Source organism: Macaca mulatta, chromosome 2 (assembly GCF_049350105.2).
Source record: "Macaca mulatta isolate MMU2019108-1 chromosome 2, T2T-MMU8v2.0, whole genome shotgun sequence".
NCBI lineage: Eukaryota > Metazoa > Chordata > Mammalia > Primates > Cercopithecidae > Macaca > Macaca mulatta.
In genome coordinates, this window is record NC_133407.1 from 57,299,680 (window position 1) to 57,323,362 (window position 23,683).

Sequence of the window (23,683 nt, forward strand, 5' to 3'; positions counted from 1 at the left end):
AGTCTGTTTTGACAGGGCATGGGAGATCTTGTACATTTTATTTCATTGTTTCAGTGAATTGTAGTTATCAAATGGGTGAACTCCTCCGGGGCTCAGCTTCTCTGTGCTCTTGGAAATCTAATTAATGTAATGACAAAAAAAAAAAAAAGTACTTAAAATAGCCATATTTTGTATTTGGCTCATTCATACATAGTTTGCTTCTCCTTTTTTTTTTTTTTTTTTTTTTTTTTTTTTTTTTTGCTTTTTTTTTTGTCTCTTAGAAAAAAATGCTGAAAGGACAAGGAACGTTTGATGGGGAAGGTAAGCATTTAATTTTCAAAACTTTTATTGCTGTTTCAATGTGGAATGCCAATTATAAGTTGATCCAACTACATCTTTGAGAAATATGTTCAACTTCTTCCCAAATTATACAGTCCAAAGCTTCTCATTAAGCTAAATTTTTACCCAGTAATGCTAATGGTGAATATAGTTAATGGCATTTTTTATAGGCTGATAACTTTTTCAGTCAATGTCCTGGGATTTTTAATTCTTCTCTACCTTGGCTCCATCTCCATGTCCCTCAGGAAACAGAGAAAGAGTAAGACCAAGCTCTAGCTTTTTAGTTAAAAATTCTGATTTTGGCATTTAGATTTGAAGTCATATTTCTTTAGGTCACATTTCCTTTGACTTAGTATTCTGCCCATATTTCCACATTTTATTATCATTTCTGATTTCCTGTTTCCTTATTAAGTTTCAACTTTGGAGGAAATCTAACTCTCCTGACTGACAAAAACATACTCTCAAGACTTTGCAACCCATGTAGTATTTTTATTAAAGATCTCAAAAACAAAAGCAGCTTCAACCAGGTGTTCAAACCCTAATCAGATTAATGGACTTTCTGTAAATAGATGGCTCAAGTGTCAGCCAACTGGAAGAGCATGAAGGGAGCAGTCCCAGCTGTAGCACTTGTTGGGCTGGAGGGTCATGGTGGTAGTGAGGGTAGTTACTTTTTGTCATGTTTTGAAGTGTGAAGATTTTCCAACCTTCGAAGAATAATGAAGAAGGGGATGCCCCTCTATAAGTCAAGCAAATGTGCAACCACCCAGAGTTATAAAATACGTAGCCTTAGGTGATTATCAAATAATTCCCTGTATAATTTTTATAAAGATGAGTTTCCCATTGGAACATTTAAAAATGACTCATCTATAAAAATTCATTCACCGCACCAATCTTAGGAAATCCCGATATAGTATTTAGCTGGTTGGAATAAGTTCATCTCCCTAATTTTATAATTGAAGAAACCAGAAGATCTGAGAGGTTTGGCACCTTGTCTACTGTCACACCTAGTGACACAGCCAATAGTAGGACACAGATCTAGTTCTTAGTCCCATTTGCTGCTTCTTATAGCACTCTATGAAGTGAACAGCATCTACCTAATATTTACCTAAGGAGATGCTTTACATTCCCTGGAATTTGGTATTTATTTTGTGACCTTTGCCTAAGAGAGTTTAAAATTTTAAGGTTTTTTTTAAAGTCAGAGACTAGACTTCATTGTAACTAGTTTTACGTTATTTCCTTTTATAAGAAGTTGTTTCTGTGTATCCTCTCATTTCTTCTCAAATATAATGACCTAGAAGTTTTTTTCACACATATATATGTACACGAGGAATGCAGGATTCTTACAGTTAATGATTAACAAGAATGTAACTAGGGAAGCAGTGTGGCCAAATGGTGAGAATCTGTGATATTAGATAGAGCCAGGCAGACCTGCTCCTATTCATCAGTTGAGTGATACTGAGAAAAACCCTTTATATAACTGGGCCCTCACTGAGCCACCTCATGTGTGAAATGAGATTAATAATAATGTTGCCTATGTTGTCGTGAAAATGAGAAATCTATCAGCAATGTTATGCATATACTTTGTGCCAACTACTTAGTGCTTTAAAGACTAGGGGAGACTCAGTCTTTACCCTCGTAATCTACTTTACATAGCATGACAATCAGAGACCAGTAAAATCTTGCATGGTCATAGTGCATACAGAATAATCTATAGTTGATGAGAAAAGGGGCAGATGCTTGCTTGTTTTGGTAGATGGGAAAGGCAGTTCAAACTCAAAATGCCCCAAACCAAACTCATAATCTTCCCCACTAAACCTGAATCTCTTCTGGTGTTCCCATCTCCTACTTTCTGGTTGTGAGGCCTGCAGACCTAGGAAACATCCTTAACACCTCCTTTTCTCTGCCCCCATATTTAGTCTTTCACCAGTCTGTTCTATGTTATATAGCTCAAACCTCCATCCTCTTTCATTGACTACCCCAATAGCTTCTTAGTCTCCTAGGTAGTCAATGTTTTGTTCTCTACTCTAAGCAAGTCTTCCCTTTTCATGGAGTCCCATTGTGTTCAGGAAAGAGATGCTATCATGACAGTATGAAAGAAACTCAATCCTTTTGTACTCAGGGTAAAATCCAGTTTTTAGCATTGCCTACAAGTATTTTGTTGATTTGGACTGTCTGGCTTATTTCTCTAAACTCACCTTGTACAATGTGGCCACTAGACATACCCAAGCTTTAACCACATTGACTCTCCCTAGTTCTTTTAAGATATAGCGGTGTATCACTTAATGATGAGGATACGTTCTGAGAAATACATCCTTGGGCAATTTTGTTGTTGTGCAGACATCACAGAGCGTACTTACACAAACCAGATGGTATAGCCTAGGACATATGGTACAGCCAAACCTGTACAGCATGTTACTGTACTGAATACTGTAGGTAGTTGTAACACAATGATATGTGTGTATCTAAACAGAAAAAGTACAGTAAAAATACGATGTAAAAAATTAAAAATGGTACTCTTCTATAGGACTCTTACCGTGAATGGAGCTAGCAGTACTGAAAGTGGCTCTGGGTGAGTCAGTGAATGAGTAGTGAGTGAATGGGAAGGCCTAGAACATTACCGTACACTATTGTAGACTTCATAAATAGTGTATACTTAAGCTACATCAAATTTATTAAAAAACTTTTTTCTTCAATAATAAATTAACTTTAGCTTACTGTAACTTATTTTGTAAAATTTAAAATTTTTTGAAACTTTTAAACTCTAGTTTTAACACAGCTTAAAACACAAATGCACTGTACAGCTGTACAGAAATATTTTTATTTACATACCTATTTTGTAAGCATTTTCTTATTGTAAAAAATTTTCATTTTTATTTTTGAAATTCTTTCGTTGAAACTAAACACATGGATTAGCCTAGGCCTGCAGAGGGTCAGAATCATCAATATCACTGTCCTCCATCTCAATATCGTGTCCCACAAGAAGGTCTTCAGGGGCAATAACATGCATGGGGCTTTCATCTTCCATGATAACAATGTCTTCTTCTGGAATACCTCCTGAAGGACCTGCCTGACGCTGGTTCACAGTTAACTTTTTTTTTTTTTTTTGGTAAGTAGGAGTACACTCTAAAATAATGATAAAAAGTATGGTATAGTAAATACATAAACCAGTAACATAGTTTATTATCATTATCAAGTATCATGAACTGTACATAATTGTATGTGCTGTACTTTTATATTTTTGGCAGTGCAGTCAGTTTGTTTACACCAGCATTACCATAGACGTGTGAGTAATGTGGTACACTACAACATTAAGATGACTAGGTGATAGGAATTTTTTAGCTCCTTTATAACATATGGGACCACCGTTGTAAATGTGGTTTGTCATTGATCAAAACAATGTTATGCAATGCATGACTGTATTATGTTTCCTCTTATGTTCCCATTATAGCTTTTGTGTGTGCTTTTCCTTTAGCTTTGTGGCTTCTCAGCTTTCAGACCTTAGTCTTTCCTCATTGACCAAATACCTGACTGCCAGACTACATCACACCCTACTGACAGTCTGTTCGTACCTGTATATAAATCCTTCAGTTCGTAAGCATGTATTTGTGTAAGATCATTATGTCCTCAAACTTATAGTGACTTCCCATCACATTTTGAGTAAAAATCAAAGTCCTTTAATGGCTGAGGCAAGGCCCTACTTCATTATAACTAGTTTTATGTTATTTCCTTTTATAAGGAGCTGTTTCTGTGTATCCTCTCATTTCTTCTCAAATATAATGACCTAGAAATTTTTTTTAAAAAATTTCTAAAAGCCCTCTGGTCACCCTCCCCCATCTTCTTCTTCTTCTTCTTCTTTTTTTTTTTTTTTTTTTTTGAAATGGGGTCCAGTCTGGAGTGCAGTGGCATGATCTCGGTTCATTGCAACCTCTGCTTCCCAGGTTCAGGTTATTCTCCTGCCTCAACCTCCCGAGTACCTGGGACAACAGGGGCACACCACCATACTCAGCTAATTTGTTGTATTTTTGATAGAGGCAGGGTCTCTTTATGTTGCCCAGGCTGGTCTCGAACTCCTGACCTCAAGTGATCTGCCCACCTCAGCCTCCCAAAGTGCTGAGATTCCAGGTGTGAGCCACGATGCCCGGCTTCAACTCCCATCTTCTGTACTTTCCGCCCATTTTCTTCGTACTCCAGCCACGCTGTCGTCCTTGCTGCTCTTGGTAAATACAGACATACCAAGTAGACTCATGCCCCAGGGCTTTATACTTGCTGTGCCCCAGTGAGATGCTGTTTGGTCACCAGTTCTTCATCAGAGTCAACATCAAGGGCCTTTTCGTTGTAGTTTTGATACAGGTGGCTCACTTTCTCACCTCTTCTATGTCTCTACTTGTCACCCCAGTGAGGCCTTCCTAAACTACCCTACTTAAAATCTACATGCCCTCCTCCCAGCACTTTCTACCCCCCTTCCCTGTTTCATGTTTCTTCATGACACTTATCAGCATCAAAATACTATCAAAGTTACTTGCTTATTTATTGCAGTTCTCTCATGCTTTAGTATCAGCTCCTGAAGATAGAGATTTTTATTTTGTTTCTATTACTGTAGAATAACAGGTGCTAAGCTGTTGCTTCTTGTGGGACAACCTACTAGGTTCTTAGTAGGTGTAGGTGTTTTCTAAGTAACAGTTGAATGAATAAATGCATGAGTGAATTTGACAGCTTTTCTTATTAAACTTACGAATAAACTTATTCATAAGGCATGAGGGGTGTCTTTCTTTTGTTTTCCATTTTACTTTCAGCCCTTGGCACATCATAGATATACAATAAGTGTTTATTAAATAGATAAATGAATGGTGACGGACCTGAAATAAAAGGTAGGATGTAATTTAACCTAAATTACAGTGATTTAATAGGCCTGACTGTCTTTCATGAGTAGTGGACAGAAACATGGAAACTTTGCTTCCGTTGACATTCTCTATATGGACTCCTCCTCCTCCCCTGCACTTGAGTTTGAGATAGAGCTATGTGAATGAGAAAATCACTTTTCTGTAATTATTCTACAGGGACTAAATCTGTTTGTCTCTCTGTTGTTTATAAAATTGGAGGCCAAACATTGGGTACATATGATGTTTATTTAGAACAAGTAACATAATGATTGAGAACAATTAGTGACACATAGGCCTTGTTTTCTTGCAGAAAATGCTGTCCTGTATCAAAACTACAAGGAAAAGGCCCTTGACATTGATTCTGATGAAGAGTCGGAGCCCAAAGAACAGAAGTCAGATGAAAAAATTGTGATTCACCATAAGCCATTGAGATCCACATGGAGCCAGCTCTCTGCAGTGAGTGTTTACCTTCTTTTCTATCTGTGGTAGGAAAAAAACAAGTTGTGGAAATTATGTGTGGATTTGGCTTTTGTTCTTTTCTGCCAGTGATACTGTAACTCTAAAGAGAAAGACTCCTTTTAGATTGTGAAATGTTTCTCGGAACTCTGCCGGCACTAATGAGAACGTGAACTTTGACACTTCTGATCAGGAAAATTAGGTTTGATAAAATAAAGTGCTATGAGATTGATGTACTGTGAACTCTGGAAACTCTTTCTACGAGGTCTCTGTTTTTGTTAAATATAGTGTAGTGTAAGCATAGTACTAACATAACCTGCACTTTGTCATTATTATGGCTGTGTACATATATATGCGTGTGTGTTTATTTGTGTATGTATGCATTGATATGTACATGTATGTATGTACCTGTATATGTATCTCTGCACAATAGAGAGCTAGTTGCAGTTCTTCCTTGGAATTTTTTTTTTTTTTTTTGAAACGGGATCTTGCTCTGTCGCCCAGAATAGAGTACAGTGGCACGATCTCGGCTCACTGCAGTCTCCTAGGTTCATGTGATTCTCCTGCCTCAGCCTCCTGAGTAGCTGGGACTACAGGCGTGTTCCACCACACCCAGCTACTTTTTGTATTTTTAGTAGAGATGGGGTTTCACCGTGTTGGCCAGGCTGGTCTTGAACTCCTGCCCTCAAGTGATCCGCCAGCCTCAGCCTCCCAAAGTGCTGGGATTGCAGGCACGAGCCACTGCATCTAGCCCTTCCTTGGAAATTTAATTTGATATAGAAATATTTATATATTCTTAAAGCTGATTAATGAATGGTATTCTGTTCCATCTCCCTCTGTGCCTTTTTTGTGTGCTTGTCTCTGACACTTAATTTTGTGTTGCTGAGTAATTTCTCCTCTCTGCATCAGACACCTTTTGCTTTTTAAGTGTATATTTTTTTCTTCGTGGCTTACAAAATGTCACAGTTTGATGCTTAGTTTACTTGATAAGAGTTTGGGCACAGCATTTGTGAATATCTGGTGAATTAGCAAGTAGAAAGGAATTCCCGTGACTGGCTTGGTTCGGGGGAGCTTTGCATCAAAAACAAGCCAGTACACCTCCATGAGTCCTTAGGCAATATCAGAGCAGAGGTGACAGAAGTGTTCAGAATCAGGAATCTTGTGCATTTAGGGAAAACACCAGTGTAAGAAAAGGAGTTGTTAATGTTGGTGCTGTATAGCCAGGGCCGTGGGAATGTGCATGGGTAAATGGTGGGAGACAACTTCTGCTTCAAGCTTTACCTTCCCTCTTCTCACCTGTATTGGAATTCAAAATTCAGTACACCAAGCACTTTCTCCCTGTCTTGTTCCCACCTCCTGATTTTGTTCTCAGGAGAATCTGTTCATTTCCAGGGCCTCTGAGGTATAGCACCCTTATGATTATGCCCCAAATTAAAATACCCACAGTGGCAGGGCAAGTAGAATGAATACATGATGTTGGTTTATGTAGGTGATAGGGAGTGGTGGGAGCTGTGGTGAACAGGCCTTATATAAATTGAGCAGCTACTACTTAGCTCAAACCAGGTGAGTGCAGGGGCTCACTGTGACCAGATGTTCTGATAATTAGAAAAGAGAATATACAAATCCAGACTTTTATGAGTATTTTCCCAACTCAAATTTTAAAGAAATGTTGTATGTCCAATAAAGTATTCAGATTTGACGTCTATGCTAACAGTTTGTAAATTCTGTGATATTTTTTAAAATTTTGCATGTGGTTAGGTGGTCAAAGCGAACCACAGAATTGGTGTATTAATTAGCAGCCTTATACCCTAATCTAATGATCTCATGATATGTGTATCCCAAAACAGATATGTGGAAAAACTGGTGACAAGGTCCATTGAGGCCTTGTCGGCTCTAAATGGCTGTCATTCAGTTCATTCAGTTGTTGGTATGGACCATTTGGTAGAGGATTCAGGAGAAGAAAGAAGGCTGTGGATTTTTTGTTTCCTCTTTGTGGCAGCAGCTGTGTTTGTTAGCATAGGCCTAAATCCTGCTGTTGGTCTCCCAAAGAATGCTAAAAAGAAATGTGGATTTTTATGTCAGTTACACCCTGATCCCACTTAGCTTTAGCCCAAGAAACAGGCTGCCATATTTGTGCCTCCTGGAGTTTGGCTTTCATATAGATGAGCACATGTACATACAATTAAATAATAGTGCATATCCTTCAGTTCAACTTTGTTTATGGACTTGCATTTTGTTTGGCAAAAAAATGAATGTTGTGTCTTTTGTAAATGATATGTAAACGATACGGATATCATAGAACTATCTTGTAATAAAATGTAAAACTATAAAGTGAGTTCTGACTTTAGTGTATGTTATCTTGGAGTTTAGTGTTCCTGGGAGGCTTGTGTGTATTTATTGTGTTGCTTGGCAATTACATTTAATGAAAGCAGCATGATTGAACTTTGCCACTAAGCATTTCTTAGGCACCAGTCTGCATTTCTTTGTGCCTTTTGTGTCTTCTTTTCACTTAAATTTTACTTTAATTTTTTTTTGTTATAAAGTGCTTTAAACCTGTAGAGAAATTAAAAGATAAAGGTAATCAATTTCTGTGTACCTATCACTCAGATTGAATAAATGTTAATATTTTAACATATTTGCTTCATTTTCTATTTTTTTAGACTATTACAGCGAACTCCTCCTTCCTTTCCAGTTCTTTTCTCCTTCCTACCTCCCCAGAGATAACTTTATCACTATCCCTGACGTTCTCTTTTGCCCTTCTCATGAGGGTTTTCTGTCCACCAAAAGGATATAACCAGTTCTGGCTTTTAGGAAGGTAGATATTTTAACACCAGAAAGCAGTCATTACCTTTTTAGAAGCTCATCCACTACTAAATTTCAAGTGGTATTTAGGACCCTAAAGAGAGGAGGCTTCGTGAATCATTAACAATGTCAGAATGTTTCTCATAAGTGATCGGCACCTCCATTTCTCTATCTGACCCCTCCTGATAGTGAAGCTGCAGTGTTTAGGGCAGGTCTCAGAAGACTTTCAACTTTAATATATATATTCAGCTTTGATATATAAATATATATGTGGGTGTATATATATAAAGTTGGAGGTCTATATAAATACCTAGTATAATATATGTATTAAACCTAGTATTATCTATATATTAAATACTAGGTTTTATATATACATATGTATAAAGTACTAGGTTTAAACCTAGTGTGTTTATGTATACACCTAGTGTTTTATATGTATATACCTAGTGTTTATATATATATAGTGTTTTATATGTATATAAAATACTAGGTTTAATACTTAGTATTAATACTTAGTACTTAGTACTTAATACTAAGTATTAGTATTAGTAATATTACTATAGGTTTAATACTTAGTATATAAAATATAAAATATATTTATATATATATAAAATTTATATATAAATATATAAAATAAAATAAAATATAAAATATATAAAATAAAATAAAAATATTTATAAAAAATATAAAATATATATAAAGTATATAAAATACTAATAGTATTAAATACATAATACTTAGTATTAAACCTAGTATTTTATATACATATTAAACCTAGCATCATTCATACATATATATATATAAAATTATTCTTCCATCCTTAACTTTTAATAATCAAAATCATAAGGTAGCCCTGGTCTAATTTTGCGTGTAACATTTTAGCGCAAAACACTTCTTAAAGTCAAGTCTTAATCCTAGAAAGAATAGGACAAGGGGTTTTCTGGCAGTGGGTTAGGTCTCAGTTTGGCATATACCTTCACTTCCTGCTAAGGAGGGTAGGGAGTGAGTGCACATGTGCAGTAGCTAGTGTTGATTGTTTTATTTTCTAAAAAATCTCTTTATTGCAAACACCTGCCTGCCTCCTGGGATGGTGAAACTGTCCTTATCAGTTGACTGTAAGAAGCATCCATGATGCCAAATACTTTAGAAGTGCAGCAATTTGCAGTAATTTATGGTTGTTACATAAGATCTTTAAGCCTTCAGTCTGTGGTGTAATTTGTCTGAGCGTGTTTGTTTATGTTTCCTTTGGTTTCATTGGACCATGCCGGGTAAGACAGTGTTCAACTCTACAGGTGATGGGCGGTTCCCCATTTATGGTGTTGGGAGAGGTTTAACTGTAGTGTTGTCATTTAGGAATAAAGGAGAATTATAACTGTAAGAGGCATTTATTTAGTTGGGCCTCAGTAGAATAATAAATGATAGTCATTTGTTTAACTGAGCCTCAATGGAATAATGAGCCACAGACTCATCAGAGTATTAGGACTAAAGAAATAAGGCTGCACACCTACAACTATGATCTGTCAGGTTTGTAGAAGATCAGATAGTTTTAGGTGTGCAGCCTTATTTCTGGGCCCTTTTTTCTGTTCCATTGGTCTGTGTGTCTGTTTTTGTACCAGTATCATGCTGTTTGGTTACTGTAGCCCTGCAGCACAGTTTGAAGTTGGGTAGTGTGATGCCTCCGGCTTTATTCTTTCGCTTAGGATTGTTTTGGTTATTTGGGCTCTTTTTTGGTTCCATATGGATTTTAGAATGGGTTTTTTCCAGTTTGTGAAGAATCTCAGTGGTAGTTTAGAATAGCATTGAATCTGTAAATTGCTTTGGGCAGTATGGCCATTTTAATGATATTAATTCTTCCTATCCATGAACATGTAATATTTGTGTATTTGTTTATGTCATCTCTGATTTCTTTGAGCAGTATTTTGTACTTCTTCTTGTAGAAATCTTTCACCTCCCTAATTAGCTGTATTCCTAGGTATCTTATTTTTTTGTGGCAATTGTGAATGGCAGTTTGTTCCTGATTTGGCTCTTGGCTTGACTGTTGTTGGTGTGTAGGAATGCTAGTGATATTTGCACATCAATTTTGTATCCTGAGATTTTGCTAAAGTTTTTTTTATCAGCTTAAGAAGTTTTTGGGCTGAGACTATGGGGTTTTCCATATATAGGATCATGTCATCTGCAGACAGGGATAGTTTGACTTTCTCTCTTACTATTTGAACCCTCCCTCCCTTCCTCCCTGCCTCCCTCCCTCCCTCCCTTCCTTCCTTCCTTCCTGCCTTCCTCTCTTCCTCCCTTCCTCCTTTCATTCCTTCCTTTCTTCCCTTTTTCTTTCTTTTTCTTTCTCTTCCTAGATTGCCCTGGCTAGGACTTCCAGTAATATTGTATTAGTCCGTTGTCATGCTGCTGATAAAGACATTCCTGAGACTGGGTAATTTATACAGGAAAAAGGGTTCAATGGACTTACAGTCCCATGTGTCTGGAGAGGCTTCACAATCATGGTGGAAGACAAAGAGGAGCAAGTCACGTCTTATGTGGATGGCAGTAGGCAAAGAGAGAGCTTGTACAGGGAAGCTCCCATTTTTAAAACCATCAGATCTGGTGAGACTTATTCACTATCATGAGAACAGCACAGGAAAGACCAGCCCCCTTAGTTCACTTACCTCCCACCTGGTCCCCCCGACAACATGTGGGAATTCAATATGAGATTTGGGTGGGGACACAGACACACCATATCAACTATGTTGAATAGGAGTGGTGAGAGATGGCATCCTTGTCTTGTGCTGGTTTTCAAGGGGAATGCTTCCAGCTTTTGTACATTTAGTATGATGATGTCGTGATGGGTTTGTAATATATCGCTTTTATTATTTTGAGGTATTTTCCTTTAATACCTAGTTTATTGAGGGCTTTTTTTTTTTTAACATGAATCAATGTTGAATTTTATCAAATGCCTTCTCTGTATCTGTTGAGATAATCATGTGGTTTTTGTCTTTAGTTCTGTTTATGTGTGCAAATCACTTATGTTGAACCAACCTTGCATCCCATGGATAAAGCCTACTTGATCATGGTGGATAAGCTTTTTGATGTGCTGCTGGATTTGGTTTACCGTATTTTGTTGAGGATTTTTGCATGATGTTCATTACGGATATTGGCTTGAAGTTTTTTTTCTTTTGTTGTTGTATCTCTGCCAGGTTTGGGTATCAGGATGATGCTGGCCTCATAGAATGAGTTAGAGAGGAGTTCCTCTTCTCCATTTTTTTTTTTTTTTTTTTTTTGGAACAGTTTCAGTAGGAATGATACCAGCTCTTCTTTTTACATCTGGTAAAATTTAGCTATGAATCTGCCTGGTCCTGGGCTTTTTTTGGCTGGTACGCTGTTTATTCCTGCCTCAATTTCAGAAATCCTGATTGATCTCTTCAGGGATATGATTTCTTCTTAGTTCAGTCTTGGGAGGGTATATGTGTTCAGGAATTTATCCATTTCTTCTAGATTTTCTAGTTTATGTGCATAGAAGTATTTACAATGTTTTCTGATGGTTGTTTGAATTTCTGTGGGGTCAGTGGTAATATCCCCCTTGTCCTGAAATAATGTTAATGGTTGTAGTTCCCAGTTTGGGTTGATCATATGTGAAAGGGATTTGAGGTTTTGAAACCTCAATGACTTTGAAAAGTAAGTTTTGACCTCTGGAGATTATCTGGAACTCTGCTCAGAGACAAAAACCCTGCTGCATGCAGGTAAATCGCCCAGTGCCTCACTCAAAACAGCAGCACAAACATTAAGCCAGCAGTTCTTGGATCTCTGGGAAAAGCATGTGGGTTTGAAGAAAAATATTGATTGTATTAGTCAGGGATGGAACATTGTGTACTTGTTACAGTTAATGCCAGGTGTGTAGTCAGCTGAACTGCAGGTTTTCCCAAGGGTTCATTCATTAGTAGGACCCCGGAAGTATTTATTGTCTTTCCTTTTAGATGTATTTTGACTGGAGTTTTTGCTTTTCCATACCCCCTCCACATCTCCAAGATCATGTACTGTGCATGTACTGAGAAATGACTATTGCAACACCAGTGTTTGTTATGTCAGGTTCAGTGATGGAACCAAAGCCATACTTGCCAGCTGTGCCCTGACCCCATTTATTTGCCATGGGGTGTGTTTGTGTAATTTCCATCACCTTGAAATGCCAGATACCTTTGGAAAGGGTGTTCTCTGTTCAGCACCTAATAGAGTCATCCTCTACTGCGCTCGTCTTTTGTATTTGCTGACATGTGGCTTTATCAGTAATCTTGTCATTGGAATGTTTCTTCAGTTTGCTTAAAAATTTTGAACTCTGTAGTCAGAAATGGTTTGACTTCTTAAAGTATTCTAATTTTAATTGAAGTATTTTAACTAAAGTATTTTAATGTTAATGAAAGTGTTTTAACTAAAGTATTTTAATTAAAGTATTTTTCAGCTCTGTGCTTAGTGTGGCTAACAGTGCAATGGGAGATCTAGAATTCAGACCTCAGTCTTTGGTTCTGGGCTCAGCTCTTAAGGCATGCATAGTGTACCTGTGGGAGACTTTCTGGAATTGCAGGATGAGAAAGGAAGATTTGAAAAGCAGGAATGTTATTATAAATATCATTTTATTCCATTGAAAATAGAGCAGACACTTTGGCATCTTAGTAGTTTGATGTGATGGGACTTCTTATTTTAGAATTTACACTGTGCTTATTGTGAAAGACATACTATTTTCTAGTACAAATCAGAGCTCGACAAATGTAATATACCGGAAAGTCATTCTGTTTGCAGAAATGCTGAATGGATTTAAACTTATTCTTTTCCCTAAATTTTTACATTTGTCTGAATTTTCAGTTGTTTGTGACTTGTTGCTTAAAATAGTAATTTTTGCAGTTTTATGATTTTTCATTTACAGTTTGGCAATGCAGCAGTCTCAAAATACTATTTTTTTTTACTTTAGATGGTGACTAAAACCTTTTACCATTTTTTGTGTGTGTAAGATATGGAAAATTATTTTCACTTTTTATGGCTGGCTCCCATTTAGCTCACATTATAGTTTAAACAGTTAGAACTGCAGGCACATACTAGTCCACACTTTTAAGTTGGCCTGTGGGTCTTCTGATATCCTTGTGTCCTTGTAAACAGAAATAGAGGCCCATGTGCCTAGACCTGAGACCCATGGTTTGGATATTTGTCGCCTCTAAAACTCACATGAAAATTTAATTCCTAATATAGCAGTATTGAGAGGTGGAGCCTTTAAGAAGTGATTGGATCATGAGGGCTCTGCCTGCATGAATAGATTAACAGCCACAGATTACTGGGCTAATGGATTAATGAGTTATCATGGGAGGGGAACAGGTGGCTTTATAGGAAGAGGAAGAGAGACCTGAGCTATCTCGTTAGCGTGCTCAGCTTCCTTGCCATATGATACCCTGCACCACTTCGAGGCTCTTCAGTGTCCCCACCGGCAGGAAGGCTCTCACCAAATGTAGCCCCTCAGCCCTGAACTTCTTAGCCTCTATAACTGTAGGAAATAAATTCCTTTGCTTCATAAATTACTCAAGTTCAGGTATTCTGTTTTAAGCACCCCAAAATGGACTAAGACACACCCTAATTAGAATTACTACTCTAGCTAAGAGAGATAAAGGTGGGGACTACTTAGCTTGAGCCAGGGACTGGGCTCTGTGTGTAGTCTTACTTTTTATGCATAATTAGATTATGGTATCCTCTTAAAGTTTCTGAAAATTAACTTGACTTATGTAAGACATATATAATATGTCCTTCAGCCGGGCGCGGTGGCTCAAGCCTGTAATCCCAGCACTTTGGGAGGCCGAGACGGGCGGATCACGAGGCCAGGAGATCGAGAGACGATCCCGGCTAACACGGTGAAACCCCGTCACTACTAAAAAATACAAAAAAACTAGCCGGGCGAGGTGGCGGGCGCCTGTAGTCCCAGCTACTCGGGAGGCTGAGGCAGGAGAACGGCGTAAACCCGGGAGGCGGAGCTTGCAGTGAGCTGAGATCCGGCCACTGCACTCCAGCCTGGGTGACAGAGCAAGACTCCGTCTCAAAAAAAAAAAAAAAAAAAAAAAAGTATGTCCTTCATGTAGAGAATAATTCAGACATTTTGGACCAGGTGCAGTGGGTCCCGTCTGTAATCCCAGAACTTTGGAAGGCTGAGGCAGGAGGATCTCTTGAGCCCAGGAGTTTGAGATCAGCCTGGGCAACATAGTGAGACCCCCATCTCAAAAAAAAAAAAAAAAAAAAAAAAAAAAGAACAGGAAGAAGAATTGGACCATTTCAGATAAGACTAAAGGCTGTTTTGGTCATTTGTGCAACCCCAGTCTCTATCCCCTTCTCCATAGATATGCTGCTCTCAATTTGGTAATACTCTTCTGAAAACCCACATATATACATTTAAGTAAACAATATAGATTACCCATATTTATGTAGATACACAGATTATTTATACTACACAGCTTGCTTCTCTTCTGAACTATGTGTCTTATAAATCGTTTCATATCGACACATGATTTACAGTGTTATAACTCTGCATTAATACATAGGATGGATATGCATTTAGTCATCTTTACTGGGGGAGTATCATACATGCTTTAAGAATCTAATAAAAATTGTGAGTCAGGCTTTCTCTGTAGAAAAATACATACATGTGTACATGTAAATTTTTTTTATAATTTTTGTTTTGTTTTTTCAGTTTTAGTTGGAGACTATCTTTTTCTTGACTTTATTTCCAAGTACTAGGAGCACCTTAGTGTAGCTTTATATGTATTGAGTATAGTTTCCATGTTGTTAATATCACTTTAAAAAGTTTTTCTGTATCTGAATTGTTGCAGTGTTGGAACTTCATATAACTCCTAATAATATAGGCAGAGATTGAGGAAAAAACTACTCTGGTTGGAGCTGAGTAATTAAAGGACAACTGAGTGATAGATCTGCCAATATTTATGAAATTGATTCATCTGAGAGAACAATGAAGTGTTGGAATATGTCGGTGTATGCGCCAGTTGCCCTAGGGTAGGCAGAGATCAGAAATGACAGGTGCTCCAAGAAAGTAGGAGGAGATGAAAACACGGTTAGTTAATTCTTAAGGGCATAACTACAAAAGCAGATGTTGCAACTGCAAACCTACAACAGGGTCCAAATAGAGAGAGTCTTCTTATTTCATTGAGTAGAAAATCAATGAGAGAGGTTGATGAATTCATTGTCTTCATCAAAGTCCTGCCCCACATGAAGTTCTCTCTATGGCAGGCCTTGGAGATAGAGCAAGAACAGACTCCACCTTGCATTCATGTCCTTATAAACACCCTGAATGGCAAGACAGACGTCAGCAATCAAACCATCCCATAGATAAATGCATAATTACTATTGTGGTAACGCTGTGAAGGACTTACTGGTGCTGCTGCAAGAGAAGAGCACCTGTCTGGGTAAGGTGCAGCCAGTGGAGAGCAGGTGTCAGAGGAGGTGACGTGAGCTGTCGTCTGGAGGGTCCAGGATGATAGCTGGTGGGGCACAGTTGGGGAGTGGCAGGATAGAAGAGTCCCAGGTAGATAAAATGTCATGTGCACAGACCCTTTGGGGTGATGGTGGGTAAGAGGAGTTGGGATAAGGGCAGTGCAGCTGGAACGTCTTGATCACCTTTGTGGATTTTTCCTCATTCCTCTGTTCTCTAAATGTTGAAGGGTCCCTGAGCTCATCCTTGGGCCTCTTCTCTTACCTGCACTCATGTGATGGTTTTATCAATCTTGTACTTTTAAGTATATCATGTACTCTGATGACTTCCAAGTTATTGCTTACTGTGAAATCAAATTAAATTGTGGACTTATTCTCAACTAGCTGTTTCTTTTGGGGAGGTGGAAGGGATACATTCAAGAATAATAGCAGTCTGTAGCAATACAGCATAATTAGATAGAAGAGAAGACTCAGGGATGTTGAGGAGTTCTGAATAACTGCGTAGAAAGGCTTTCTCATACTGACTTTGGATTGCAGACTTATCTGTGGGATTCTTGTATTTGCCCTGTTGTGCTTAATGTATCCTCTTGTGGGGTCTCCTTCCTCAGTCCAAAGACGGGGCTATTTCTCAGGGCCACATCCACACAGTGGCTGGTCTCCATGATGACTGGAGAATATTGTCACCTTCAAAATTACTAGTGAATCTTTAAATATGGAATAAATCCTTAAAAATTTGTTACTCAAATGTTGTGGATTTATCTGGAGCACATATAGCCTGTTGATTCTCTAGATTATTAGCCTGTACTCTAATATCTTAATATTAGGATGTTTATTATCTATATTTCTATTATTTTGAGGAGATGAGAACTATACAGTCAGTGGACAACTTCTGCAGCAGGAAGTATTATTGACACTAAAATAAAATCGCAGATTATTTCCCTCTTTGTAGAGAATAAGCCTATCCAAATGTAATAATACAAAAATGGAGCAATTTGTACTTTGCATGGTTAGAAACCCTGCTTCTGGTAGTGGAGTGCAAAGGAGTCTGATTGTTGTGTGCCCACCTGGGCCACGGGGAGCCCTTATATCCACACGGGTCCAAAGTCTCTGAATGAGCAGACTGAGTTGCAGAATAGCTGTTAGCTCTGGGATCATCACAGTATTGATTTATTTACATGCAGTTAAATTACTGACCAAATATTTGCAGGAGACTTATTGTGTACCAGGATTGTGTTAGGTAATTTCAGATACAGTTTATGTAGTCCCCAGGACAATGCCACGAGGGTAAGTACAAATTCTTTACATTGTAACAAGTCAGCTGAGAGGCTAGGATGTTAAATGCTGCTGCTGGTTAAGGTCTTGAGATTACTTGGAACAGCCTCTGCAGTGACCTCAAAAAATGGATACATGTACCTTGGGCTCTGCAAAAGCAGGAACTATATTTCTCCCAGGTGCTCAGCCAATAATGTGACTGCAGCTCTGCCTGTGGACTCTTTTCTCTTCTCATGAATTGGCTTATTTTCCCTTTTTACTATGCTTGTCTTTTTCCTGAAAGCTCCAGCATACTCAGTTTCTGAGTTCTTTTTTTTTTTTTTGAGACAGTTGCCCAGGCTTGAGTGCAGTGGCACGATGTCAGTTCACTACAACCTCCACCTCCTGTAAGTGATTCTCCTGCCTCAGCCTCCTGAGGAGCTAGGATTACAGGTGCCCGCCACCACGCCGGGCTAATTTTTGTTTTTTTAATAGCGACAGGGTTTTGTCATGTTGGTCAGGCTGGTCTCGAACTCCTAAGCCCAGGTTATGTGCTCGCCTTGACCTCCCAAAGTGCTGGGATTACAGGCATGAGTCACAATGCCAGGCCTCTGAGTTCTTGTAACTTACACTTGAGGCTGTGTTAACAGCCCCGTCCTGCCCTCAAGTCACTCTTTCAGCTTCCAATGTATTTTTGAAAGGATGTAGGCCAGAATGCCGAAGTGAGTGACACAGTTTAGTTGCCCAGTTTAGTTCCTTGAGAGAGAGGGGATTATATTGGCTCAGCTACTTTGTCCCCACTTAATAGGTCACTAGAACATGTATTGTCATTTAGCCAGGTGCTTAACGAGCTCTGCTCCAGTCAGCTTTGGTTGGCTTCCATGATGTACTGCGGCACAAAATGTGGTCCCTTGGGGCCGCTTCTTTTGCAGAGGCTGCAAGTAGAATGGTTTTTCTTGTAGAGGTCCATGGGAGTGTTACACAACATGACTGACTGACTTTTGTCTAGTGTGAATTTATACATCATAGAGTGGACATTGTAACCATGGTCTTTATCAGCCACTTAACATGATAAGAAATATGTTCTGCCTTGTAAACCAGTATGTGTGTCTGAACGTATATGTTTGTGCATGTGTATGTGTGTATATATCTCAAAGAAATTTTACAAGGCAGGAGTTACTTTATACTTCTGCTTGCAGTGTACTATAGTATTTTAATTTTTTTTCTGTTTGTTACATTTAAATAGATAACGATCACTTTACCATAAGACTTTATTTTGCATTCACTGACAGTTTATAACTTATAATTTGAACAGTGCTAATATCTGACTCCAAAATTAATTGTTTTCCACTGCATTGTAGTGAATGAGGCAAACAAAACAAGGCTAAAACCCAGCCTACCCTCTAGGTGCTTAGAACCTAGAGCAGAAGACAATACAAATGAAATGTCTAAATGATATTTTGAAAGGATGTAGGACAGAATGCCAAAGTGAAAGACACAGTTGGAATCACAGAAAGCAGTGAAGTGAAGGTGAGAAAAGTTTTGTCTGTAGGATGTGACTTAAACTAGTAGGGCTAATTTGGCAGAAGAGTAGAAAATAAAAGTAATGAAGGTATAAATCACTTGAACAAAGCTTTTTCTTTTTTCTTTTTTTTTTTCTTTTTGGTAGACACAGGAAACAGGATTTCACCATGTTGGCCGGGCTGGTCTCGAACTCCTGGCCTCCCGTGATCCACTTGCCTTGGCCTCCCAAAGTGCTGGGATTACAGGCGTGAGTCATTGTGCCTGGCCAATAAAGCTTGATCGTAGCAAAGGGAAGAAGAGAGATAGGAATTCTGTGTCTGTTTCTCAGAACTCCGTACAATAAGATAATTCCTGTCCAAAGAAACCACTCTGCTTTGTACATCTAATGCAAAGCATCAGTTTACTCTATTATCCATTTTTCAGAAACAGATTTTGCTCAGGTTAGATTTTTATTGCAAAACCTCAGAAATTCACTGTCGCTGTTGTTCTAAGTAGCTTATTATTTTGGAGTTTGTCATTCCTATCCACTTGTCATTTTACAAAATTAGCAAACAAAAATAAAATAGCAACTAATATGTTGGCATCATCTTTAGACACAGGTATTCTTTTCTTCTGCAAGAGAGGAACCTCAGACCTGTTCTACTTTCCTTAACCCCTTGACTCATACCTTCACTATGTGTAAGTGGCGTCATTCTCAGTTACACAGACTCTTAACAGGCCTTTCCTCCTTTATCTCTCATGCTTGCAGATCAGCCTGTCATCACTCATTTTCAGCACTGTCTCATAAGCCATTGCTCAGTTTGGACTTGATTAAAATCTTTCTTTCTTACTGCCTCCCTTTACCTTAGCTTCTCATTTCTTTTATCTACAGGTGGTCATCTCTCCTTTCTCTAGTTTCTCTTTGGGGCAGCAACAAAGAAATAGAGGTATTTATTGGCACCCTTGAACAGTTCTACTTGTCTGCCCTACTCTAGTTTTCTTTCTTTTTTGGGAGAGGATGTTGAAGTAGTATTTTAGTTTTTGTTATTCAAAGTGTTGCTTTAATTGCAAAGCCAAGACGTATTTGTACAGAAAAATCAGAAAGTACCAATAAATAAAAATAAAAAAAATCGAACTCTCTCTTTCTATTCAATCACTATTAACATTTTTGTGTATAACTTTTCAGTTTTAAAAATATATAGAGAGAGGGGTTGTCTTTTATGCAAAAATCAATAATGTAGTAATAGTTTTGTCACTTTTTTCTCTTAATGTTGTAAATATCTTTTCATGTTATTAAGCCTCCTGTTTTATCACCTTTTTTTTTTTAACAGTGTTATGAATGACCTTCCATGTCATTAAATATTCTTCTACAACAACCTTTTTAAAGCCCGCATACTAGTTCCTCAAATAAGTGGATGTTTAGCTCTTTTAACCAATTTCCTGTTGTTAATCTATATGTGTTTGTTTCTAATTTTTCAATTTAAAATTCAAAATTTAAAGCTGATTAAGTTTTTAGGAATAATTATTTTTGAACTACTGAAGTAAAAGAATTACATTCTCCTTATTAAAAAAAATAAACTTAAGAGTTAAGATTGAAAGCTGCTTGACTTTACCACCATTCCCAACTCCTCAGCTGTTAACCACTGCTATAAGTCTGGTCTATTCCCCAGTATTTTATTAAATAGTGCACGTTTAAAAATTGATAATCTTTGGTTAAATTATAGAATTGCCCTTTACCCTGAATTTATTCCCTTTCGTCCTTGCTAATTCTGTGTCATTAGCTTTTCATGTGTTTGTTAACCTCATTTTCTCTTCTTAATTTAGCTGATAGATACATGAGAACTGGATTTCTTGTTCATTTGGGGGATAGAGAATACATTTTGGTCCAGGCTCAGTAACCCACAGCAGGGAATGCAAGTTAGAGAGAGCCACAAGTAAAAGAGAGGAATTTGTTTGGTGGTAGAAATGTCAGGATTAATCAACAAGTTAAATGACCAGGGAGCCCTGCTGACAGCTTAGCTTTCACTGCAGCAGAAGCCAGGAAGCCAATGAGAGATGTTGTTTCTGGGGCATTCAGGGGGAGGAACTTAATTTAGGAGAAGAGTAGCTTGGACAGCTCTTTAAAAACTCTGAAGTTTTAGAAGGCAGTGTGCTACAACGATGAAGAGCTCAGGTTTTGGGGGTGGACAAGCAGACCCAAGTTTGAATCTCAGCTTTCCACTTATTAGGGTGAATGACTTAACTTTTCTGTGTCTCCGTTCTTTATTTGTAAACTAGGGATAGTAATGCCTTCCTCACAGAATTGTTATAGGGTTTAGATGCATGGAAGGAACAGTACCTGGTTCATGGTAAACATTTGATATAATGGTAGTTTGAGAAATAAATTAAGAACCAACCAGAACTCTGAATCAGGAATTGACGTGGGTAGCAAGCTAGTGAGTGCTGGCTGCAAATGAAGTAATGCGTGTTTATCTCCTAAATGTACGAAGCACAACAGTTCATTCTTGTGCATTTAATTACTTATCTGTAGTTTGTATTCTCAGCTTCATGTCTGTATTGAAATAATTTGGGTTCATTCAGGAATCCTGGCTCTGTCTGTAGATGGTGATGCAGGCCATAGAGGAGCAAATGTCCTGGCCTGCTTTATCTGAGTTTTCCATTATTTTATCAAACTCGATGTTGTCTGCTTGAGGCTGAGTACTTGCTATTTCTTGAGATCCAAACACTTTTTTGAGGATTGCAGAATTAAGCTTAACAACAGGACATCAGAGAGATCAGCTTTCTGAACAAATAAATTTGGAGGTCATTGGCATATTACCTGATGCATTTTTAAATTAAGCATATGATTTTATGATATGTGCTATTATCCTTCTACTTTTTCTTTTCTTAAAAAAAGCATTCTCCCTTTCTGATAACCCACCACTTCCCAAAAAGATGACCCATCTTGACCTCATATGTAGTGTTTGGTTATGCAAATCTCTGGCCCTTTGAAATTTGTGTTCTGTGGCAGCACCTAGTTAGGTAGAGTGATGTCTTAGAACCTTTCCTTGTGGATGTCGTGGGGTTAAAGAGAGCCTGTTGGGTCTGGTTACAGAGGACACTCTTTCTGGACTCTGGCAGATTTTTCATTTTAGGGATTTCAAGCATACTCTCAAACTGCTGCTGTTCCCATGTTATTTACAGTGAAAGAACTCTAGCTCATTTATAATTCAGGGACTACTCAGGTTGCATTAAGTCTGTAGAAAGGACCTGAAAGTGATTGTGTCCTGTGGTATAATTTCACTTTGAAATCCCTTCCCATTTGAGCTCTTGAGAAAGGAAGTCTGTAAATAGAGAATCACCAATGGACATGAAAAACAAACTTATTTTCAGCAAATGAGTAAAGTCCATTGAGTCTTAGCTCAAATGGGTGTTCAGTATAAATTAGTGCTTTATGGAGACAGAGTGATCTTGGATTGTAAATCTAATGTAATTTTTAACTGGCTACATTTTTGAGTCTTTTTGGTTGGTGAGGCTTTTGGAGTCTTCCCATCTGTTTTCCCTAGCTGGTGGTCAAAAATAGAAGGAATGCACATTCATCTAGAAACAGTGTCAAGTCATGGAGGGTCTGAGAACAAAGAGGGTGTCAGAACGTAAATATCCCTCTTTACTTCACAGAAAATGATTATCTGATCAGTTAAGGGACTAGTGCTAATCTTGGTTCTCTCCACAGCTGTAGGACTGGCTAGATCCATAGATAAGTTCTGTGTAAATGACAATTTGAGGATCTATTTGGGGCTTAGAGAACTTGGCTCATAACCTATTCCAGTTAGTGGAGTCAAAGACCAATAAATATTACACAGAGTTTATAGTTCTTTTACACATTTCGCTGCAAGGTGGAGATGCTTAGCGTAACTGGAACGAGTGTAATAATGGACTCACAGTCTAAAGCTTGTCTGTTCCTTCTTAGGGTATTTATCTGAGAAGCTCAGACCTGCAAGGTACTTTAGTTTGGGCTGCCATAACAAAATAGCATAAATTGGGTAGCTTATAAACAACAGAAATTTATTTCTCACAGTATTGGAGGCTGGAAAGCCCCAAATCAGGGCAGATTTGGTGTTTGGCAAGGGGCTGCTTTCTGGCACTTAGTGCCTTCTTGCTACCTCTTCACATGGTAGAAGGGTTAGGGGTTTCTCTGGGGCCTATTTTAAAGGGTATTAATCCCATTCATGGGGCAAAGCTTAATCACTTCCTGAAAGGCTCCACCTCCTAATACCATCACCTTAGGGGTTAGGATTCCAATATATGAATTTGGGAGACCACAAACATTCAGACCATAGCACAAGGTATCAAAAGGGAAACCGGCATGATTTTAGATGGAGTGTCTAATAATTACCTTTTGGATCTATACTTTGGGAGCTTACCCGTTTACAAATTTCATAACATATGTTTTGGGTCTAACTAGACAGTATCATATCCATAGAAGAAATATCTTTTAGTGTTCTTTATTAGGTTTAGTGAATTATTAATTTCTATCTCATTTTGACATGTAAAATTTTTCAGTTATAAAGATCACAGGTCAAGAATTTCAGCATCCATTATACAGTAAATTTGTAATTATGAATTTAAAACTATTATAACATTAGCGAGTTCTGTGCATTCACTGTCTTAATAAGGCACAGATATATGCTCATATTTTTAACATGTCAAAACTGTAGTATTGTTCACTGTCATTTTATTTGAATTATTTTCTATCTACTTAAAATGTTGAAGGTATTGACATATGTTCATATATTCTCTTTAAAATTCAGAATCCACAGATTTGAACAGTTTTATGAATTGGCTGGATTATACAAAATCAAGAACCTCACATTAAATCCAGTTCTTACTGCTTTGTTAAAAACTACTTTTGCAGTTCTACTTGTTGATGATATATTTAAATAAGAAATTTAAACCAGTGAGGAATAAGAAAGTTCAAATGAGGTTGCTTTGGCTGTCTGTGTGTTTAAAGGAGTATTGCTTTGGCTGTCTACGTC

The 23,683-nt window shown here is 37.9% G+C and overlaps 1 protein-coding gene across 2 annotated transcripts in view; it reads left to right on the plus strand.

Moving 5' to 3' along the window:
* Positions 1-23,683, plus strand: part of ARHGEF26 (Rho guanine nucleotide exchange factor 26) — a 137,984-nt gene that overhangs the window by 2,745 nt on the left and 111,556 nt on the right. For both annotated transcript variants that reach the window (XM_015131841.3, XM_077994162.1), the window contains exons 3-4: positions 261-300; positions 5,509-5,654. In XM_015131841.3, the coding sequence (XP_014987327.3) occupies positions 261-300; positions 5,509-5,654 (186 nt within the window). The remainder of the gene's footprint in view (positions 1-260; positions 301-5,508; positions 5,655-23,683) is intronic.